The 19,618-nt window shown below is 42.0% G+C and overlaps 1 protein-coding gene across 1 annotated transcript; it reads right to left on the bottom strand.

The window, feature by feature from the left end:
• Window positions 1-417: 417 nt before the first annotated feature.
• On the bottom strand, window positions 418-18,335 carry n4bp2 (NEDD4 binding protein 2). Its single transcript, XM_050044889.1, has 16 exons — window positions 17,737-18,335; window positions 15,870-16,887; window positions 14,542-14,666; window positions 14,269-14,357; window positions 11,917-11,993; window positions 11,620-11,760; window positions 7,055-9,777; window positions 6,548-6,633; window positions 4,788-4,833; window positions 4,210-4,433; window positions 3,992-4,116; window positions 3,672-3,798; window positions 3,031-3,207; window positions 2,646-2,814; window positions 1,952-2,075; window positions 418-1,840 (listed from the first exon to the last, which is right to left on the bottom strand). Exons 1-16 carry the CDS (start codon window positions 17,987-17,989, stop codon window positions 1,795-1,797), a joined length of 5,550 nt encoding a protein of 1,849 aa, XP_049900846.1. The 5' UTR covers window positions 17,990-18,335; the 3' UTR covers window positions 418-1,794.
• Between the last annotated feature and the right edge of the window lie 1,283 nt (window positions 18,336-19,618).

Raw genomic sequence — 19,618 nt, 5'->3', positions numbered from 1 at the left:
ATTACGTCCCACTTAGTCACCTCTAAATTTGAATGAACTTCCTTCACAGGAGTTCTCAAACCTCTCAAGTCCAATAAAAAATCTGTGAATGGGATGTGAGGTTTTTGTCCACGTTAAAGATCCTTTTCAAATCTGGCTTCATAAAGAAATTGTCCAAACTGCATATGTTGGGGAAGCTATGAAACAGTAGTTATAAAGTGAAGTACATGATGTCTTTGTTTTGACTTGTAAGAAGTACCATTGTAAATTGCAAACATTATAATTTCCCTCTTTCTCAGCATCCGTACCACTTTAAAATGCCTAAAACGGGTTATCTGAGTTTTGTGATGGTTTGCTTTGTTACAACAGCAGTAACACAGGCTTATTTCTTCCACTATGATACATATCCATTCATGTAAACTCATAAATGCACAAGTCTTAAACAGTAAACAAATAGTTTATTTCACAATACAATATTCTCTGTAAAACCATTTGAACAAATGAATAAAAAAATACAATATTTTCTTTATAATTCATGCGTTCACAACATTATGTACAATAAGTAAAATTTGTCAACATGGTTGTTGCATATTTCTGAAAAATATCAGAAGCTATATCAAACCTACAAAAATAATGTAGCATCCTGATGAATACAACTGCTACATTTAAATTTGGCACAATGGGTTCAAATAAAAGCAACCAGGAACAGGGTGGAAACAATCGAAACGCCTCAAAAGAGAAAACCTATATGCTAAAACAAATGCTAAATCTTTACCTGAGTTTGGGAGTCAATATATTAGCAGCTAAGCTCTGCTTGGCCTTTAGTAAATGAACAGTTGCAGTATAATGTAGCTGCTAAGACAAAGGAGACTGCTGCAGAACTCTCAGAGGAGGTGTTCTGACTATTAAATGAGGTTGTTCAACCTGTTTATTGGCCTTTTCATTGTCTGTCATCAAGAGTTTCAGTCTCGCCTCCTGGTGAGCAAGACGAACTGTAACACTGCAAATGAGAGAGAAAAAATTCTCTTCCTTCTCAGCATTTGGTTTTGCGATAACTTCTCTGATTCGATGGCATGCATTAAATGTAGAATTGGCGTCAAATAAAATGCTTAAAGTGTGCCTCAAAAAGGGACGCCATATTACTTAAAATCCTAGAGAGCAACCTCCAAGTAGACAGTATGCCGTCATGATTCTATAACAGTTTCCTAAAATCCTCACATTATTTCTCAAACATGACTCCAGATTAGCAAATACTGACGATTAATGAGGATTAAAAACCAACCAAAACACAGGGATTTTTCATGCTCTTTAAAAGACATGAAGATAAATGTAAAGCAAAATGCGCCACAATATAAAACATTTTTAACTGTAAAATTTACATACATTCTAGCATTACAACTGCATGTGAAGACCTTATTTGTGTTTGACACCTATGCAGTTATCTTTCATAAACAAAAAGAAGAATTATTTGTATTATGATCTGAATCAGGATCAAGATTTTAACAAAAATTTACCTCAATTTAATAATGATAAAGATTGGGATTAAGTTAAATTTCTGGTGGCCATATGACCAATGGAAAGAGAGACGGAGAGAGTTAATAAAAAAAAAGGACCAAAACTGACTGACAGAAGTACGAAACGAGGTGTACTATACTGTATAAACTGTAGTCAATGTATACGTAGTGTTGTAGAACTATAGAGCGAGAGAGAGAGAGAGACACACAGTGTATGTGTGTTTGTGTGTGTGTGCGTGCGTGTGTGTGTGTGTTGTCCTCCATAGCAGCTTTAGCTTGAATCCAATAAACCAGGTTCCTCTCACTTCAAAGAGACCAACATGAGACCTGGCTTTGGCTCAGTGAACCTGAGAGATAAAGAGATAAGAGAAAAGGTGGGCGACAATGAACAGGTTGTGCATGTGTGTTTTGCATGTGTGAGTGAGTGAGTGTGTGTGTGTGTGTGTGTGTGTGTGTACCTATAGTGCTTGTTGGTGAGGTAGTCTATAACGGCGGGGCGGATGCGGGCCACGCCCCCCTGGCTGTGGTTCCCTCTTCCTGTGATGACAGAAAGCTGAGGTCGACACAGACCCTGCTCACATTCTACACAGAAAGAGGCCAAAGAAGAACAAACACACACAGTGTATACAGTTAAGAGGTGCACAAACTTTACCAAAGGGGAAGGAACACAACCTTATGCAAGCGTACTTGTTAGATATTCTGGTCCTTCACATGATTTAGATGTATGCAACTAAACAGTGTTGTCCCTAGTTTAAGTATAGACTTGAGGCCCACCAATGTTTTCAAACCCACCCAATACTCAAAAAGCTCAGAAACAGAACCAACCTGCAATTATCTCTGTAATCCAGATCTAACCTGTTTGTAAGACTTGTGACCACATAGCGTTTGCTTCATCCCGGCACTTTATTAAAAAAACAGGGCTCCCAGCACTTTTATCAATGACATGCTACACATGGGTATGATGTCTCTATGACTCTATGACAACAATATCTTGACATAAATGTTAGCTAGGTAGCTTACATAATGCTATGTCAAGAGAGGGTTGAATACACAGTGAACAACAAGCTTGCAACACGTATGGTGGTAAAAGTACAACAGTCATAAGCAACAGTTGGTGTTTGGCCATATTTTGTGCAGTATATTATTCATTACCTGTGGCTTTGTCCTGTAAGACCTGGGCCAGATGCTCCAGGGCCTCATCTACATGCAGCCCATGGAGATCCAGGATGTTCCTGGGCAGCAGTGATGAGTTGACCCTCTCAAAAATCTTGACTGCTGCACGGTGATTGGCCTCACGCATCCGCTGGCCATGCAGGTGTCCCTACAAAAAAGGTGATGCAAATCAGTTAACCTTGGGCTGATCATTTATTAGTAAAAGAAGAGCTGCACATTCAAAACAAACAAATGCAGGGAAAGCTGAATAATTACATTTAAATTAACTCCATTTCAATATATCACACCGCCATCCATTATTTCAAAAATACTTACAAAGTGCTTTACATGTGTAAATGTTGGAGTAAGATACTCAGCTCCTCACCTGCTGTGCGTAAAATGAAGCCACTTGTTTGCGCCCTTGCTTGTAGGCCTCAGCAGCCTTGGAGAAACTCTCCAGCTGTCGGCTCCTCTGCATGCTGGCCTCGGCCCTGAAGTCCTCATACTCTGGGTCCTCCGTATCCTGATAGTCAGGTACGATTGGCTCCAGGGGCTTCTGCCTCTGACAAATTAAATAAAGGACAGAGAAACAGGGTGGAAGAAGTAATCAGTAACTTTTATTTTCTGATGCAGCCTTGCAGATGCACAGTTTACATTGATGTTTTTTTTTACTGCAGATAATAAACTCTAAACTGTTCTGCTTTGTAGCAGTTCAGCCTTTAGTCAGTTTGATGTTTGAATAATGGTACAAGAGTTCTTGTTTTTGTGTGTAATAAAAGAATACTAAAATCTATATGCATTGTAGTAACAAAAAAGGATTTACTAGTTAACGGGGACATAAATGCCGACAGGGAATGCTTAGGAAAACAATTAATGACACAGAGGTCAAGAAATAGACATTACACAGCTATTTCTATAATAGGTCTATAGATTAATAAAGAGATGCATGAGTCTAGATATATAAATCTAGAAAACAGACCTACACATGAGACTATATAGTGTCTCTCTGCTTGTGTCTGTGAATACCTTCTCCCTCTCCTTGCTGGCTGCTCTGAAGTGGTCGGCGCGAGGAGCCTCTGGGGCAACCACTGTCTTGACGGGCTCCTCGTCCAGTAGAGAGCGAAGAAACAGCTCCGTCTGTGTCAGGCTGTAACTATGCAAACATAGACACATATACAAGATAGTCAGGAATATAGAGCAGTGTTTAAACACATAAGATTTATACATTTTTGTTTGCTACAGAAGAAAAGAGCATGTTTGAATTATCAGCCTTCATCAGTTCCATGATGATGATGCATCTCTGTCAAATAAATCAAATGAACTCAGTCTCAAAGTTGTTTTCTCACTTGTGGTCTCTGAAGATGTCCTTGAGGAAATGCCGGTCGATGGTGGGAAAGAGGGAGTACAGCTGGTCCTCTTTCAGCAGGGAGGCTCCATCACGCCGGTCTAGGTCGGCGCGACTTTGTCTGGTCTGAGAGGAAGAAGGTTGGACAGAGGTTAGGATGTGAGACGAACAACATGATTCAATATATAAGTTTGCAGGTACAGTAGGCAGATGTGTTACCTTCTTCACATTCTCCTGCAGAGCCTGCTGCTCTTTTATGATGTCTCTAAGAGACACATGAGGGCGGGACACATTCCAGTGGTCCATGAATGGCATCTGACCACGGGCCTCTGGGTGGCTGTCCAGCGACGCGTAACCATCTGCACCAAACAAGAAACGTGCTGGCTGTGTCCGGTCTCGTGATCCAGATTTGGCTGTCTGTGACTCTCCCCAGTGTGCTGAACCTGTACATTCAAAACAAAATATGAAACAAAATGAAGTCATGTCTGAGAAACATTAATCCCAGTAGTATTTCCGTGTTTGACCGGGACAATACAGATAAACAGGTGTAATGTTTAAAGGAGATTTTTCTGAATCATCTGAATTGCAGTCCCCAGTGCTGGTTAGGTTTTGAATTCTTAGTCAAACAACCCAACAAACATATGGATGAAGTTTCGATGTGTGCATACAGTATGTGTCTTTGAATGTAACACAGTATTGATCATGTGCTGAGCAAAGGTATGCTGCCATTAGCACTACATGATGCTCCACGGATTTTAAGTTTGTGTCTAAGAATGACTGTGTGTGTGTGAACTTACTTTCCTGAAGCAAGTGAAAGGAAAGAGTTGCTTGTCTCTGCTTTTCCTGTAAAAGAGAATATATAAAGGTAATATATTTACATGGATAGAACTGACTGATGCTGGTAAGTTATCAATCAATCAATCAATTTTATTTATAAAGCCCAATATCACAAATCACANTATAATAACAGTAGAAGTATGACTAATGACGGCAGCAGCAGCAGGAGGCATCTGGCAGGACCACGGCAGCAGCACAAGAGGTTAGTTATGAATGACTACATACTGCATACTCCGATTAATGTTCCCTGTCATGTCGTCTATCACATCGAAATATGGAAACAAACAAACAACTTGAGCCGCATTGGCCATTTTGGTCCTTTGCATCAAGACAGTACATTATTAAAGTCTTCCACCAGTGACGGACTTGTTCTACTTTACAAACGCAGCCTCCCTCTTTCATTCCTTTTACCACCCTCTTAAAAAGGTTGGCGTTGCAATATTTGTGCATGTTCAAAAACCTGTTGATATCCAAGTCTTTCAGAATGTTTAAAAGCAGGTGTTTTTGCCCAAGACCACAAATAAAGGCTTTTCTTTAAGCCATGCATCTCTGCCCCACAGCCTTGCAAACTGTTGGCCAATTGGTTTGTGTACAACTCATCCATGACAACACGTAGAGCTGACCATAAACAGGAAAGAGGCTATGAGTCACAAACTGCAGTAAAACCCCCAACTGAGACGCATATTCTAAATGTGCTGTATACATGTCTAAAGAATGCTCCTAAAATCTAAATAACATCAGCATATTCCCTTTGTCCTAAACAGAAAATGCTACATGCGGAATTAGGGCTGCACATTTAATCAAATATTAATCACAATCACGATTTTGGCTTCCCACAATTCGATGAACATGACCAGCTGTGATATTGACGTTTAAAATGCATGCTCCGCTCATAGAAAACTCAGCTGCATATTAAAATCAAGCGCTTCCTTAACAGCCAGACTCTACTTTTGAGGAGCTGTCATGCCACTACGCGTGCATCCTACAATGACAGCATGTGAATAACTTTACTGAATGTAATCATATGCAAAGAGTGCGTAAGACTTGTGTCTACGCTGCAAAACAACACAACCAACTTGTTAAGCCGCTCAAAAACTCACCACAATCTGTAATATGATGAATGCATGAAGGCCGAGAAGAATAATGTTGCTATTGTTACCACACCGTTACCGTTACTGTCCTTGTCCGGCGTCAACTCAGACATGATAGTAAAAAAAAAGTTTAATTAAATGTGAAAGTGTGTAAATGTGAAACCCTGAAAACAATGAATAACCGTGAGAAATAATTATGATCTCAGCATTGATCAGAATAATCATAATTATCATTTTGGCCATAATCGTGCAGCCCTGCTCATAATAAGGCCTAATTTGGAATATCCAAACAAAACCTGCTGTTTACATGACCTGTCAAATTCATAATATTGTCCTATTCGGAATAATAGTGGATATTAGTGTGCAAGCATGTAAACATAGTCCCTGCCATATGACTTGCAATAACTATATTTTTGGCCACTTGGGGGCAGCAGAAACAAGCTGTGAACACAACACTGACATACAGAACTCCAAAACAATGAGCTGCAACTCACTATAAAGCTCTGTAGAGCTGCAGATGCGGGTAATAATTCTCTGTGGCTTCATTATTAGGAGCAAACCTCTCACACTGTTGTTTGCTAAACTGTTATGATAAACATATTGTTTACAGCTGCTTTAAAAGAACTCACCTGAATGGTTTCCTTCCACTTCTGGTGGAGCAGTTTAGCCATGTTCAGGTCCATCTGCACTGCATAGTCATCAGTGGAACATGTACCTGAATATTGTGGAGTGGAGTGAACAAATACCCTAATGTTAGTTCTGAGTACCAGGGAAGTATAAAAAACATTTTTTTATTGGTTTGGTTATTGGTTTGGAATCTAATCCCGTTTGATTTCGGCAGTGTGAACCTCTTGTGACCACATGCCTTTGCAGCGTCGACCCCAGCAGGATACGACCTTATTTCAGATGGCAGAATCTCGAGGGCTATGTATAACATATTTTACATTATGCAGCAACCGGCCAGTTGTGGACACGTGAAAGAGTTCCAACTTCTGTTAAAGTTATTTTCATTCTTCCAAAAATTACTTCTATTATTTTTGGTGCAGTAGCATTAAGGCCTGCATTGTCAGCTGAGGATTAAACTTAGTGACTGAGGTAAAAGGTATTCTTCAGTGTGACACCTGTGTGTTGGTTACCTAGGTCTACTCCGACAGGACCAAACAGTTCAGTCAGCTGCAGTGCCAGCTCAGTGGGTAGTTTCAGCTCCACACACTGAATGTCCAGGTGTCCACTCCTCCTCTCCTCCGCATGCCTCTTTTCCGTCCTCTCCTCCTTCACCTTTTGCTTTTGCTCTCTCTCCATCTCCTCTAGCTCAGCCTGCAGCAGCCGGTGAATCTCATCCATGCTGGCAATCTCCTCCTCAATCTCGATTCTTGACTCTTCAATTATCACTACATCATCTAAGCTTCCACCCCAAGCGCCGCCTTCTAGGTCGGCCTCTGATGTTAATTTGTGTTCGGCATCACCACATCTCTCTCCTTCATTTACTGCGAGAGGCAGATTAGGCTCTGTTTGAGGAGATGTTTTTAAGAGTGAGGTTGTATCAGGATGATCTTTGTTTCTAACTGGAACAGCTGCACCCCCGAAGATTTGCACATCTGTATTACTGGAGTTCTCATCTGATTCACTGACTGTCCCAAAGCTTAACTGCTGAGTCGCCTCCTCCAACCCAGTTGGCTCTCCCTTTGGCCAGTCTTCAGGGTGATGCTTATCTAGGGTGATGCTCATCCTGCCTAAAGCCCCACACAGATGGGATGGGTTCTGCTCATCTTCACCCCTAGCACCACCCTCCTCCTCTTTCTCAACATCATCATCTCTGAAGAACCTCTCTCCAGAGTCCAGCAGCAGGTTGGTGGTCCACTCTAGGTCCTGATGGCATTTGTCATACAGATCTTCCAATGTGTCAAAACTAACCAGTTTAAAATGGCGGCTGAGAATGCGCAGGCTCTCGAGCCGGTCTTGAGTTGCCCCGAGCTCTTTCTCCTCCACCTGTGTGCCTTTCTCGTGCACCACGCGGTAGGGCACCTCTTTTTGGCCAGATGGGTGAACTGCAACTGCTGCAGAGACTGCAGAGGACAGCTCCGGCACAAAGCGAGAAGAGTCTCCAGACAGGACTGTGATGTCGCTGGGGTGGTTGCACGCAGCGACAACTGCATCATCAAGGCTGTCTTGACGATTGAGACGCCAAAGAAGGGCAAAGTCTTGAGGTTCTGTCTGGGTGGGGCTGCCTGTGTCTACCAGAGGAAGTGGGGAAGGAGGCTGCAAGTGTGCCTCAGATTTGGACTCGGTGAACAGTTCAGGCTTAGGGCTAATGTTACAGTTAGGCTCAACATCTGTGTCAATGCTACTCTGAGTGCTGTCTACACTTTGAGCTGTGTTGTTGGGACATTCAAGGGGATTCAGTGAAGAGTCGGGACAGTTTTGAGTAAAGGTGAGGGCAAGTTTGCACTGTTTCCCTGATCTACGACCCTGGCGCTGCTTTCTCTCCTGACTGCCTCCACTGAAAGAACTGCTTTCTGCTTCCACAGAGCCCTCACACACAGGACTCTCACTAACATGACTCCCTTCAGCCTCACCTCTTGTATCTCTGCCAAGCTCTGTGCAGTTATTCCTGTCTGTATCAGTATGAGCAGCAGCAGGCTCTGTACCAACCTCACCTTCAATATTATAGCTTCCCTCTCCATCATGCCATACAGTTGCCTCCACTGTTTTGGAGACAACTAGTGAGTCAGTAGAAAGAGCTGAGAGGAGATTGGTTGGGTTGGTTGATTTCAGATCCACAGACTCTGTTTCTCTACCAATCTCCAATACATTATCTGTGGTATTACTTGCTTCATTTTCATTTTTAAGTCCCTCCCAATTATCAATCCCCGATTCCCTGACCTTACAAGAGTCAGCTGGTCTCCAGTCTAACACACAGTCAGGTAATTCACCTCTGCTGCCGTTACCTGGGTTCATGTTTTGTTCCCTCTCATCTATGTTAGATCTACTGCCGAGTGACTCCTCAAACCTGCCACCTGCCTCCTCGCCTCTCTCCAGTTCCTCTCCAGAGCTCAGGGAAAGGGAGGATGAATGTGAAGAGCTGGCCTGAATGTCAGCTACTCCTGTCTGAATAAGATCAAGAAGCTTCTGAAACTCTGCCACATTGGGTCCCGACTGCACTGGACTGTCATTAGCTTCTTGAGACACACCTTCGTCTTCCTGTCCATTTCCATCTTTATGCCTTTCTCTTCTCCTCACCTGTCGCTGTTCAAGGGACCCTTCACAAGGCCAATCTCCTACAAAATCCAACATCTCAGGCATTTCCATATCCTCCCCATCCCTCACCATCTCAACCTCTTCTGCCTCCTTTGTCTTTTCTTTCTCCTTCGCCTCACTGTTGGATTGGTTAGTATCTTTCACTAGATCTGCAGGCTCCAACCTGTCAAAGTCAGACCTCCTGCTCGGCCTTTCTCTCTTCACTCTTTGTGCAATAGACTCAGAGAAAGCTACAGGTATTTCTTCCCCACGATGATCTTCGCTCATCACTGATTCCACAATACAGTCGGGGATTCTCTGATCTCCTGTTGGACAATTCAGCTCCAACTGGGCATCCAACTCAGAATCTAATTCCCCCAAATCCATGTCGTCATCTCCATCGGACATTTCATTGTTCTCCGGAAGTGTTCCAGTTGGCTGGAAATTGAGGGACTCCGTAGATTTGTGGGTGCTGTCTTTTAATATTCCCACTTCGCTGGAGCGACCAATAGAGGACACATCAGGGAGGGAGGAATACAGCTGAGGGCGGGATTTCTTAGATTCCTCAGCCAATCCAGGCTGCCCTACAAGGTCAGGACGAGGTGTTTCAGAAGTCACCAGCCTAGAGAAAACAAGAGAGATTGGAGTGGTGCAATTAACAAAACTAATGATGGTTGCACAATATCAACATCATGTCTGATTTAGCCCAATGATGTTGGATGGTCCATGTTTACTGGATGAGTATAAATCTCATGAGTTTCATTTATTTTAACCACAAAGGGGTTTTTAATACTAGAATGATCTAAAATTTTGTTGATAAGATAAAAAAGAAATCACTAAAAGGAATCCTTTGTTTTTCTCGCATGCCTACACTGTGAATGAAAAATCCAAATACTAAGAAAATTCTTGATGAATTGAAGTAAAGGGGGACTGTGTTTACCAACAGCAAAACCATATCACAACATCTGTTTGCAAACTCTAACACACTCTGATTTCCTCAGCTGTATTCTCAATACTTCCCAAACACACGCATTTTCACTAAAACCTTACAGGCTAAAACACGAGTAGTAATACAAGTAGCGCATCGGGGGGCAAGAACATGTATTTAATCTTTGCTTGTGCTTTCAATGGAGTTGCCAAGGCACGCTACACATTTGTGTGTGAGACTGCCTTTGCAGATGTGTTTTATAAAACACTGGATAAATGAGACTTGGATTATAACGAACGAGTTGTGTGAAACTTTGTAAACAGGAGTCAAATTTAGTTTTGCTGGTGTTAAACTCAAACCCTTTTACTTCAATTCAAGAATGTTCACCGCGATTCCTCATTCACTGTGGAGGCATGCAGGAAAAACAAAGATTTCTTCACAAACTCAACATGACACGGGGTGAGTAACTGATATACAAATGGTCATTTGTGGGTGAAGTATTCCTTTACGGCAACAGAGTGTCAGAGAGCCATATATATGCCAAATTAAATAAATAGATATATAACATTGAGTATAGGTAAAGTCACCACTAGAAACTATTTACATGGTGGTATTACAGTGAAATGAAAACCAATGATACGTCTGGTATAATGTACTTTGGATTCATCAGTTTTAAGTAAGACTTAGTGTATAAACATTGTGTACAGGAGCATAGCAACAAATTCTGGGTCCTATGCATAAGCAGTCTCTGTGTCGTCGTCCCCGCCCTTCCTCTCTTGACCTATGTCTCTCTCACAGACCTTCTGAATTTGCTTTCTTTCCCTTTACCTGTTTTCTTTCTTTTCTCTTTTGGAACACTTTTTTCCCTTTCATGGGGAAACAGATATCAGTAAACGCTGGTGCTCCAGCAGCTTAAGTGGTCACTTTGTGACTCTAGCTGCAATTAGAGATGAATGAATCCAAGTGCGGGGACGGACTAAACCATTTTGGTAAGAGAAATGCAAGAGAATTCCACTGTTTCTTTTATAGAAAGTTCAGTCTTTCAACCGCTTTATTCAGCCAGTTTTAATTTTGTTATGGCACTAATTAGAAATAAAAAATTGCCAGCAAAACCAAACTTTTCATTCCAGGCTTTTCGAGGGCCCCCCTCCCATGGGTAATCAGTCCCACTTTTCCCCCTTCTACGACACCCCTTATTGTGCATCCCTTGTCAACAGTTATTAAATTCCACTATTTTAGCTGTAAAATATTTTATATCCATATACATAAGTTCCTAACCCTGCAGACAGATCTGATCTCATCCACAAATCAACACATGCTGTATAGCTTGCAGCTGAGTCAGTGGTAGTTTTGCCGTATTCCACACTGACAGTGTCTTTAAATGTCATATACAGAAAACATATTTGTCTTTGAGAATATTCATGTTGACTCTTAAATTAGCTGCTTTTCCTGATTATGTGAGTCACATTTGGGTCTTCTATGTGAAACAAAGCAGATTCGCTGTCTGCAAGACCAGCGTTCAAAGGTGAAACTCACTGTGAATTTCTGTTCGCCAGAAGGAGCTGCTGTTTCATCTCAGGCATTTGTGAACCCATGATGGACTGCACTGTGACGAAGCGCTCATAGCCATTAAGCATGCGTCTGATCCTTTCCGCTGGCACGTTGTGTGTGGTGCGTCTGCATATAGAAACACACGTACAAACAGAACAAGATGCAAAAGTGGAATATATAAAATTGTCTCCAACAGTATCTTGCTGGTCACGTGCAAAAAGTTTTACTGCCATTCTACATTAAAAAAAACAGATGCTACTGTAATCCCCCCCTCTCTCTCACCTCTCCAGTTCTCTGGGCTTGTTCTTCCACCAAGTGTCTGGCTCTCTGAACAGCACCTTATATCCATGTTTCAGTGCCTTTAACAAACAGGGGACCAAACATTTATAGTTCAGAACAAAGTTTACACTGTCAGGCCAAATGTTATGTAATCTCACAATGGATTTGTTTCAGAGACTAAATGCTTCTATCAATGTTAATACATAAAGAGGTATAAGGCAAAAGTGTAGTTCAACAGGCAGACAGAGGAGTTCAGACAGAAATCAGCCCTGCATTACAACAAGGATGCATCAGTATGAACATGCTCTTAAGGTACTGGCAAGGCAATGAAATGTGATCCAGGGAGTACAGTTTAAGTATTAGTCTTAAAAGGATAGTTCTGATTTTTTGAATTAGGACATTATGGGGTACTTTTCCATAGTCAGAGTATTACATACAGTAGAGGTTAGTCAACACGCCCCCAGTTTGGAGAAGCAGGCTGCAGTCCCACACAGAGGCTAAGCAATGTACTGCTGTGAGCGGGGGCAGCAGCAAAACATGTTTTAGCCGCCTAAAAAAATCAGTATCAGTTTTAGTGTATGCTATATTGAAAGTATTTTTACCGCTTTATCGCTCCGTCAGACTGCCCGTCCCAATGGGTAAGCTGTAAACAGTTCGGTTCCCCATTTTGTTCTCGTCAAAGCCACTAGACTCTAATAATTAAAACAGTAATTTTAGCTCACTGAACACCGGAGCTGCTGGTCTACCACTGCCTCGATCAGTTAGTTAGTTTGTTTTATTGTGTGACTTTGTTGAATCCAAACTAACCATTTTAAATGCCAAAGTCACACAAAAATACAAACAAACTAACTGATGCAGGCCGCAGTAGACCAGCAGCTCCTTTGTTCCGCAATGTTAAATCACTGTTTTTCTCAATGGAGTCTGGCGTTGAAGAGAACAATATAACTGCCTCATGTTGTAGTCGGAAATCACTGTCTGGCATTACGGTAAAGCAGTGAAAATACTCTCAATATAGTGTGCACTTTAAGAGATATTAATTTTTTTTAGGTGGGAATTTTTTAAGTAGCTAAAATATGTTTTTGTCCCTGTCCACTGCAGTACATTGCTTAGCTTCTGTGTCAAACTTCTGTGCCTGCTTCTCCAGACTGGGGGCATGCTGACTGACATCAACTGTATGAAATATACTGTCTCTGGATAAGTACCTCATACAACCCCACTTCAAAAAATCTGAACTATCCTTTTAATGTGTTTAATGGCTAATGGCTATTTTACAAAACTTGGATGTTATCACTGCAGCAAGTACTAAATCTTTCATCACGCTGCATTTCTTCATGCAGGTGCTGAAGTTGGTCTGAACGTAGCCTAATGTATGACAGTGTTATGTATTAAATGTAATTTAAAAGAACTTTTGTGAGCCTCTTCTCCAGAGCAATTAGTGCTACAGCAGAATCAGTTAGCCCCGTGGAAGCTGCAGGGCTTGACGCTAACTTTTTTCCCAAGGAGCACATGTGCTCCTAAGTTGAAAAAGTAAGGAGCGCACAAAGAACTTTAGGGGCACAATGTAAGTTGATCAAATAATGTGTTTTCTGTAATAAACGTGATGCAAATAGACATTTACAAGCAAAATTATTTAATGAATTTGTATACAAAATGTACAGAAAGATAAAATCGTCAAGTTTTGAAAAGTATTGCAATTTAATTTTGTCTTTAATGTTATTATCTTATATATATTATCTTTGCAATATGATTATCTTATATAATGTTATTACTATCCTAAAACATTCTCCAGGTCCTCTGAAACTCTGCAGGACTTATTCCCACCCTGCCCGGCAGCGGTACCGTGGTGAACGGTCCCTAACTGCGGGGAGAACGGAGCAGGCTTCCCCGGAGGTCCGCCGCTTTTCCCGGTCCCTCGTCTCCCCCACACTTTGACTTATTCCCACCCAGCCGACAGCCTGGCCGTGGAGAACGGTCCCTAACTGCGGGGAGAACGGAGCAGGCTTAACCCAGTCTGTCTCCTCCACACTTATTTCCACCCTGCCGACAGTGGGACTTATATTCATTGTGCCGACAGTGGCTTGGTAAACCGCCCACAAATGTGTCACATGGGGAAGAGGGAAGAGGGAAGAGGGAAGGCGGCTGGAGTTCCTCCAACATTTGCGGTTAGATTATCATATTTTTTTAATGACAAAAATACAGGCTGCTTCGGCTGATTTTTTTATGCGCACATGTGCCCCTAAATATTTTTTACAGTTCGAACACACCTATATTTAGTCGCAAATGCGAGTGAAACACTCGCACTGTCGAGCGCTGAGCTGTTACCGTGCTTAGTGTATGTTAGGCAAGCACACTGACCTGAGCCACATAGGGTTTCATTTCCCAGGCTTGCATGTTGGTATTGTCAATGATGATGGGGGTTGCGCCCCTTTCAAAAGCCTCCTTAGCTATAGAACAAAGTTGGCACAAGAGAGACAGCACAAGAGAAACAAACACTTTGTTATTCTGCACACAGCACTTAAGGGGAAACAATAGCAATCAATTAAATAGATAAAACAATCTTTTGACCTTGACTTGCTACTGCTGAATCACTCCTTATCAAAACTGTGTGTTTGTATGCGTGTTGTTTACCTCGTTTATGGTTCCAGTCATGGGCCTCCCCCAGAGCAGTGGGGTCAAACTGATATTTTCCATGGCGAGTGAAGAAGTCGTCAGTGCTCAGTTTAACTCCGCCTGGGTTATGCTCTAACAAGGCTCTGCAGACACATAGAGATAAAGACAGCTTTCAGGTGATGTAACACAGGTTGTGATTGCTGTAGTAAAAGTCTTGTTAGGTAGCTATCTGTTAGCAAATCATCACTGCTCTGACTAAAACATGTCTGATGTGAACATGGCCTACAGGCACTACACACAGAGATTGCAAGTGTATCAATTTCAACAGTAACACTTGTTGCTGTGCTTTAACACTGGCAAGTAAAACAAAATTCTACTGACTCTGCAACAACCAAAGGATTTCAAATTGCAAAAATATCTACTTTGGCTGACTATATGATTAAAAACAATCAGTTAACGTCATACATGCTTTTTACACAAGTAAGCAAACTTTATTTAGATCACACCTTTTAAGACATAAGTTATAAAGTATTTTACGGAAAGAAGTTAATGTTTTAAGTCACCTGTGCACAGTCTTGCATCTTAAGACACCTAAAATACACACAATGAAACACCCAATCTTTTATTCCCTTCCCATGCCTATTTATCCGTATCATCTTGTTTTACTTTTATTTATATTTGATATTTTAGACTTATATTTTATTCCTGTTATGTAGCTTGGGTACAGTGTGACAATAAATGTATCTGTATAACAAAATCAACAAAAAGCCAAAGAAAACACCAAAAGACATGCACTCATTTTGCTTTTCTGAGAACACTATTAGCTGTATGTTTAAAAGCTAAATAAGTACTTTCCAAAAACTACTTGTTTCTTATTCTGGCATTATTTGGATGCAAATAGGGGTGTAAATCACAAGTACTGTCACAATACGATATTATATTCAGTTCAGGGCCTGTGATCCATATGAGACAATATCAGTAAATGTTCTCATTGTCTTTTTCTTGGCTGCTTGCCATCGTCTGCCTGGCGCTAGGCCGTTAGCACTGTTTAAATGTTTTGGAAGGAGGTGCGCTTGAACGGGGGACGAAGATATGCCATGGAAATTTCAAAATAAAGTTGTTTCTTAGGGATGACGATCTGTATCAGATTTCACTCTGCATCCATGATATTGGATCGCTGATCACTGAATCAATATATCGATACAGATCGATCACACGTTACACCCCTAGATTCAAACAACTCTCCACTCTGCTGCCTGAAGCTGTGATGCAACTGCAAAACCGCCCTCCTAAACAACTTGTGCTACTAAAGTGTATTGTTATATAGAGTACCCCAAAAATCTTACTTAGCCATGGTCGACTTGCCAGATCCCGGAGCACCACGTAGCAGAACGAGGACTCTCCCTTCCAAACGATGCCTGCTGTACTGCGCAGGAGGATGCGGAGCAGCAGGCAGGGCCCAGGATTTTGGAATAGTAGCAGAAGGTTTGAGAGGTGCTTGGCTGACCGGGCCCTGAATCAGCCAGGGAGAGACATGCCTGGGTTGGCCGGGCCAGTTGGAAGGTGTTTGAGCTACAGGGGTAATGAAGGCTGGCCCCTGGTTCCCATGGATACGAGGAGAAAACACTGGTGCCTGTAGATTCCAGGTTGACGGCATGTAACCTACAGGCACCTGATTCAACATGTTCACCTTAGATCTTGCTCCTCCAACTACTACTTTAGGGGGCATGACCCCGGCCTTTTCTGAGAGAGCATGCGATAGGTCTTGCTTTTTATACACCTGGAAAGCCGAGGGACGTCCTGAAGCTGCCAGGTCCAAAGGAGGTTTTGGCTTTTCTGCAGGCATCTCTGTCATCAGATGTGTGAAATCCACCATCGACTGCCGCTCTTCAACAGTCTCATCTTCCCAAGTGCTGAGCTGGTCGAGCAGAGAGGAAGGTTCAGAAACATGCTCCACCAGGTCACCTCCAGAGGGCCCTCTAGATCCAGGCTGCAGGCTGGACTGAAGCAGCTCAGGGAGGACCTGCTGTGGGAATGGTGGTGGGGGGAAAGAGGAAAGTGACGTGCCAATAGATAAATACTGGCTGCTGCCATGCTCTTCCTTAACGCCTTGTTGTGCGTCCAGTGTCTCCAGCTCCTGATCAACTAGCAGGTCCAGGTCTGCTGTCAGGAGGTTGGTGGAGGGGGGAGAGGAGGGCAGCTGTGATGGATTGGAGGAGTCTGGGTCTGGTCTAGGTTCAGAAAAGTGGCGAGGGCTGAGCAGGGCTGCAGCAGTGCGCTCAAAGCCAGAGACTGAAGAAGGTATAGGGGCTACAACTTCAGCAGCCACAGACAGCTCCAAGAGAGAGTCCATTGCATTTTCAACTAGAACACAAACAGAGAAACCACAGACACCCGGAGTTGATTTAAACGTCGCGATTACATTTTTCAATACTTATTTTAACGTAGTTCATGGGAATGTGCATTGATGAGCTCACATAGAACAAAATAAAACATTAAAGTGGTTACAAAAAATGCAGAAAAAAAACAACTAAAAATAAGGGTATGCAAAAGAAGCCTTACTGCAGCAATGCTGTCATCACCACAAACCAATGACGATGAATTTCAGACATACCATTACAGTGACAAGAATGACAACAACACAATTGGTGGTTTCGGAGTTAAGGACATGAGCACTCTCTGGATAAGTGGTGGTACGGAACCTGGCTGTCCTACTTCTAAACTTCTCAGTCTTTTAAATAACTCCTTTCTGTGTAATTTTGTAAACTGTGCCTGATCAGGCAGGACTCTGCAGTCATCTGACCTGGGATTAGCGACTGGGCTTTGGTTGCAGGTTTTCTGTTGTGTCCCCCAGGCTTTGATACAGCATTTTATTCTTCTATCAGCAATGTAGGCAGTTAAAAGTTAAGTGTACACATACAGTACATATCTGTATTGGGAACGCAGGGACTCGTGGCTTATATAAACAGGCACAACAGGTGGAAGAGGGTGCGTGGGTTGCTGACCCAAGGAATGTAAGGTGCAGTTTCAGATGACTGCTGATACTGTCAATAATACACATGGGACCCCCACTACACAGTAACGTTGTAAAATGCTGTTATAGTAACACTGCTAACAAGCTACACAGCTAACTGGTTAGACATACAACACTAAATAGCATTTCCATGAGTCAAAGAGCAGGCTGGATTACCAGTCTTCCGTGTTTAATGCTACCTTTGAAATCACACTCGGACAGCACGATGTATATAACTTCTGGCTCCAGGTGTGAGAACATCTCTTGCATGCTTTTGACGATGTTCTCCTTGACGGAGCTGGGGAGCGAGGTGCTGGATGGAAAGTTGTTCGCCATGGCACCGTCAAATCCCTGAGGTAGTCGGTAGCTGGTGTTGTTGCCGAGGCTTCCCCCCTCTGGCGGTCCGCCGGGGACTCTGGCCGGGCTTTGGCCGTTTTTCTTTCTCCGAGGCATTCCCTATCCGGGCTGTCGCCGCCGGTTGCTCTCGTTAGCGGCTACATGGAGCTAACTAAGTAGCGCTGGAGCTACCAGGGGGTGTCCCGGAGCTGAAACCATGATTCTGTGGAGTAACCAAAGTGCAGCAACTCAAGGTTATGATATCTAACAGCACTCCAAGTGGTGGAAATACATCAGAAAGCGTGAATACTGCCAAGTCCGCCAGAGAGGTTAACACCGGAAGTCAAGACAGTGACTTCAAAATAAAAGGTCGCCGTGGCACATGGTGCATGTTGAGACTTGAGTTTGCAGCCTGGCCTTTCTGAGCAATTCAGCATTTGTGGATTAACCTAACCTTAAACAGAGGTTTTACGTGAGTAAAAGTAGCCATGTAACGATACAAAATAGGCATGCATTCAAATCTTACATAGAGCTTCAGAATGAGAAAAATGTGATGTCTCAAAAGTTTTCATATGCAGCCCTGTCATTGTGAAATTGTCATGTAATTACACTGGATTATTATTAGTGATACATTAACATATAAGCAGCATTTTAACCTCTTACATGGATGGTGCTTCACCACACCTTGGAAGTTGACACAAAGAAACTAGTAACTACTAAATATTTGTGTAAATGCTGAATCAGCATTGACTTTTCGAGCACTGTCTTTCAGCTCTTAGCTGCTTTAGGTAATGCACCAACCAGGCAAGAGAAGCTCTGACTCTGGTTTTCGCTGGATTTTCAAAATAAACTCCCTAGATGTCAACAGGATTTTACTGGTTGGAAAGGACAAGGCTGGATTTTCTAAATAAAAGCCCCAAGATAGTAACACAAAACTGAACATTCAAAACAAAAACTTCTAGACAGTCATACTTCATTTAAAGCTTTTTCAAAGGTTAAGACATTTTAGTGAGTTGAAAAAAGACTTCAGTCTAGTCCACTTTGAAATTTTACAATTTCCATACTTTTATCCACAAACTTAATTTAAACTTGAAATGGGTCACAAAGTAGGCCTATTTATACTTCCCTTCAAAGGTCAAACCATTATGCGCTTTTAGGACATTTATGCATGTATTAAACTTCGATTTTATGCTATTAAACTACAAAGCATTTGTTTATTTCAGCCTTTTAGGAAATTTCAGCTTCCACCAGTGACAGTACTACCGTTTAGCTTCCAGCTATTCTAGCAATGTGTTTCAGCTCTTAGCTTCTTAAGGTAATGCAGTTCAGCTTTCAACTCTGCCAGTTTTACAATTCAGTTTTCACGTTTTTCAGCAGTGCAATGCAATTGCGCTGTAAGATTCCTCATTTCTCAGCAACGCTTTGCAATTTCGGTTGTCAGTGTTCATACAGATTTTCTGTAGGAAATCCATTTTTCAAATTAGCTTTAAACTCAAGTACTGGGGTAAATGTACATGGTTAGGATTTTGGGTAGGTACTGTAAAATACACGTAATAAGGTTTTGGTAATGAAATTCAATATCTGGAGTTCTGTGTACTTTGACATTGGCTGCACAAACAATTTTGCGATTTAAAAATAGTCTATATATTACAAGTTATAGGCCATTACTTTAAAAAAAAATCTTTAATACTTCATAGCTACTTTTTTTTTTCAAAATTGAACCTTGATTACTTATCACTGCATTTC

The sequence above is a fragment of the Epinephelus moara genome, chromosome 5, assembly GCF_006386435.1.
Source record: "Epinephelus moara isolate mb chromosome 5, YSFRI_EMoa_1.0, whole genome shotgun sequence".
NCBI lineage: Eukaryota > Metazoa > Chordata > Actinopteri > Perciformes > Serranidae > Epinephelus > Epinephelus moara.
This window is presented reverse-complemented; position numbering and strand designations above follow the sequence as displayed.

What these genes read in the sequence shown, in the direction of transcription:
- n4bp2 (XM_050044889.1), bottom strand. Translation starts at nt 17,989, where the DNA reads ATGCCTCGGAGAAAGAAAAACGGCCAAAGCCCGGCCAGAGTCCCCGGC. An exon ending in GGCAAGTCGACCATGGCTAA is followed by an intron (nt 14,667 to 15,869) that starts GTAAGATTTTTG and finishes ATGTGTCTGCAG; the next exon opens with AGCCTTGTTAGAGCATAACC. An exon ending in CTTTCACTTGCTTCAGGAAA is followed by an intron (nt 4,434 to 4,787) that starts GTAAGTTCACAC and finishes TTGAATGTACAG; the next exon opens with GTTCAGCACACTGGGGAGAG.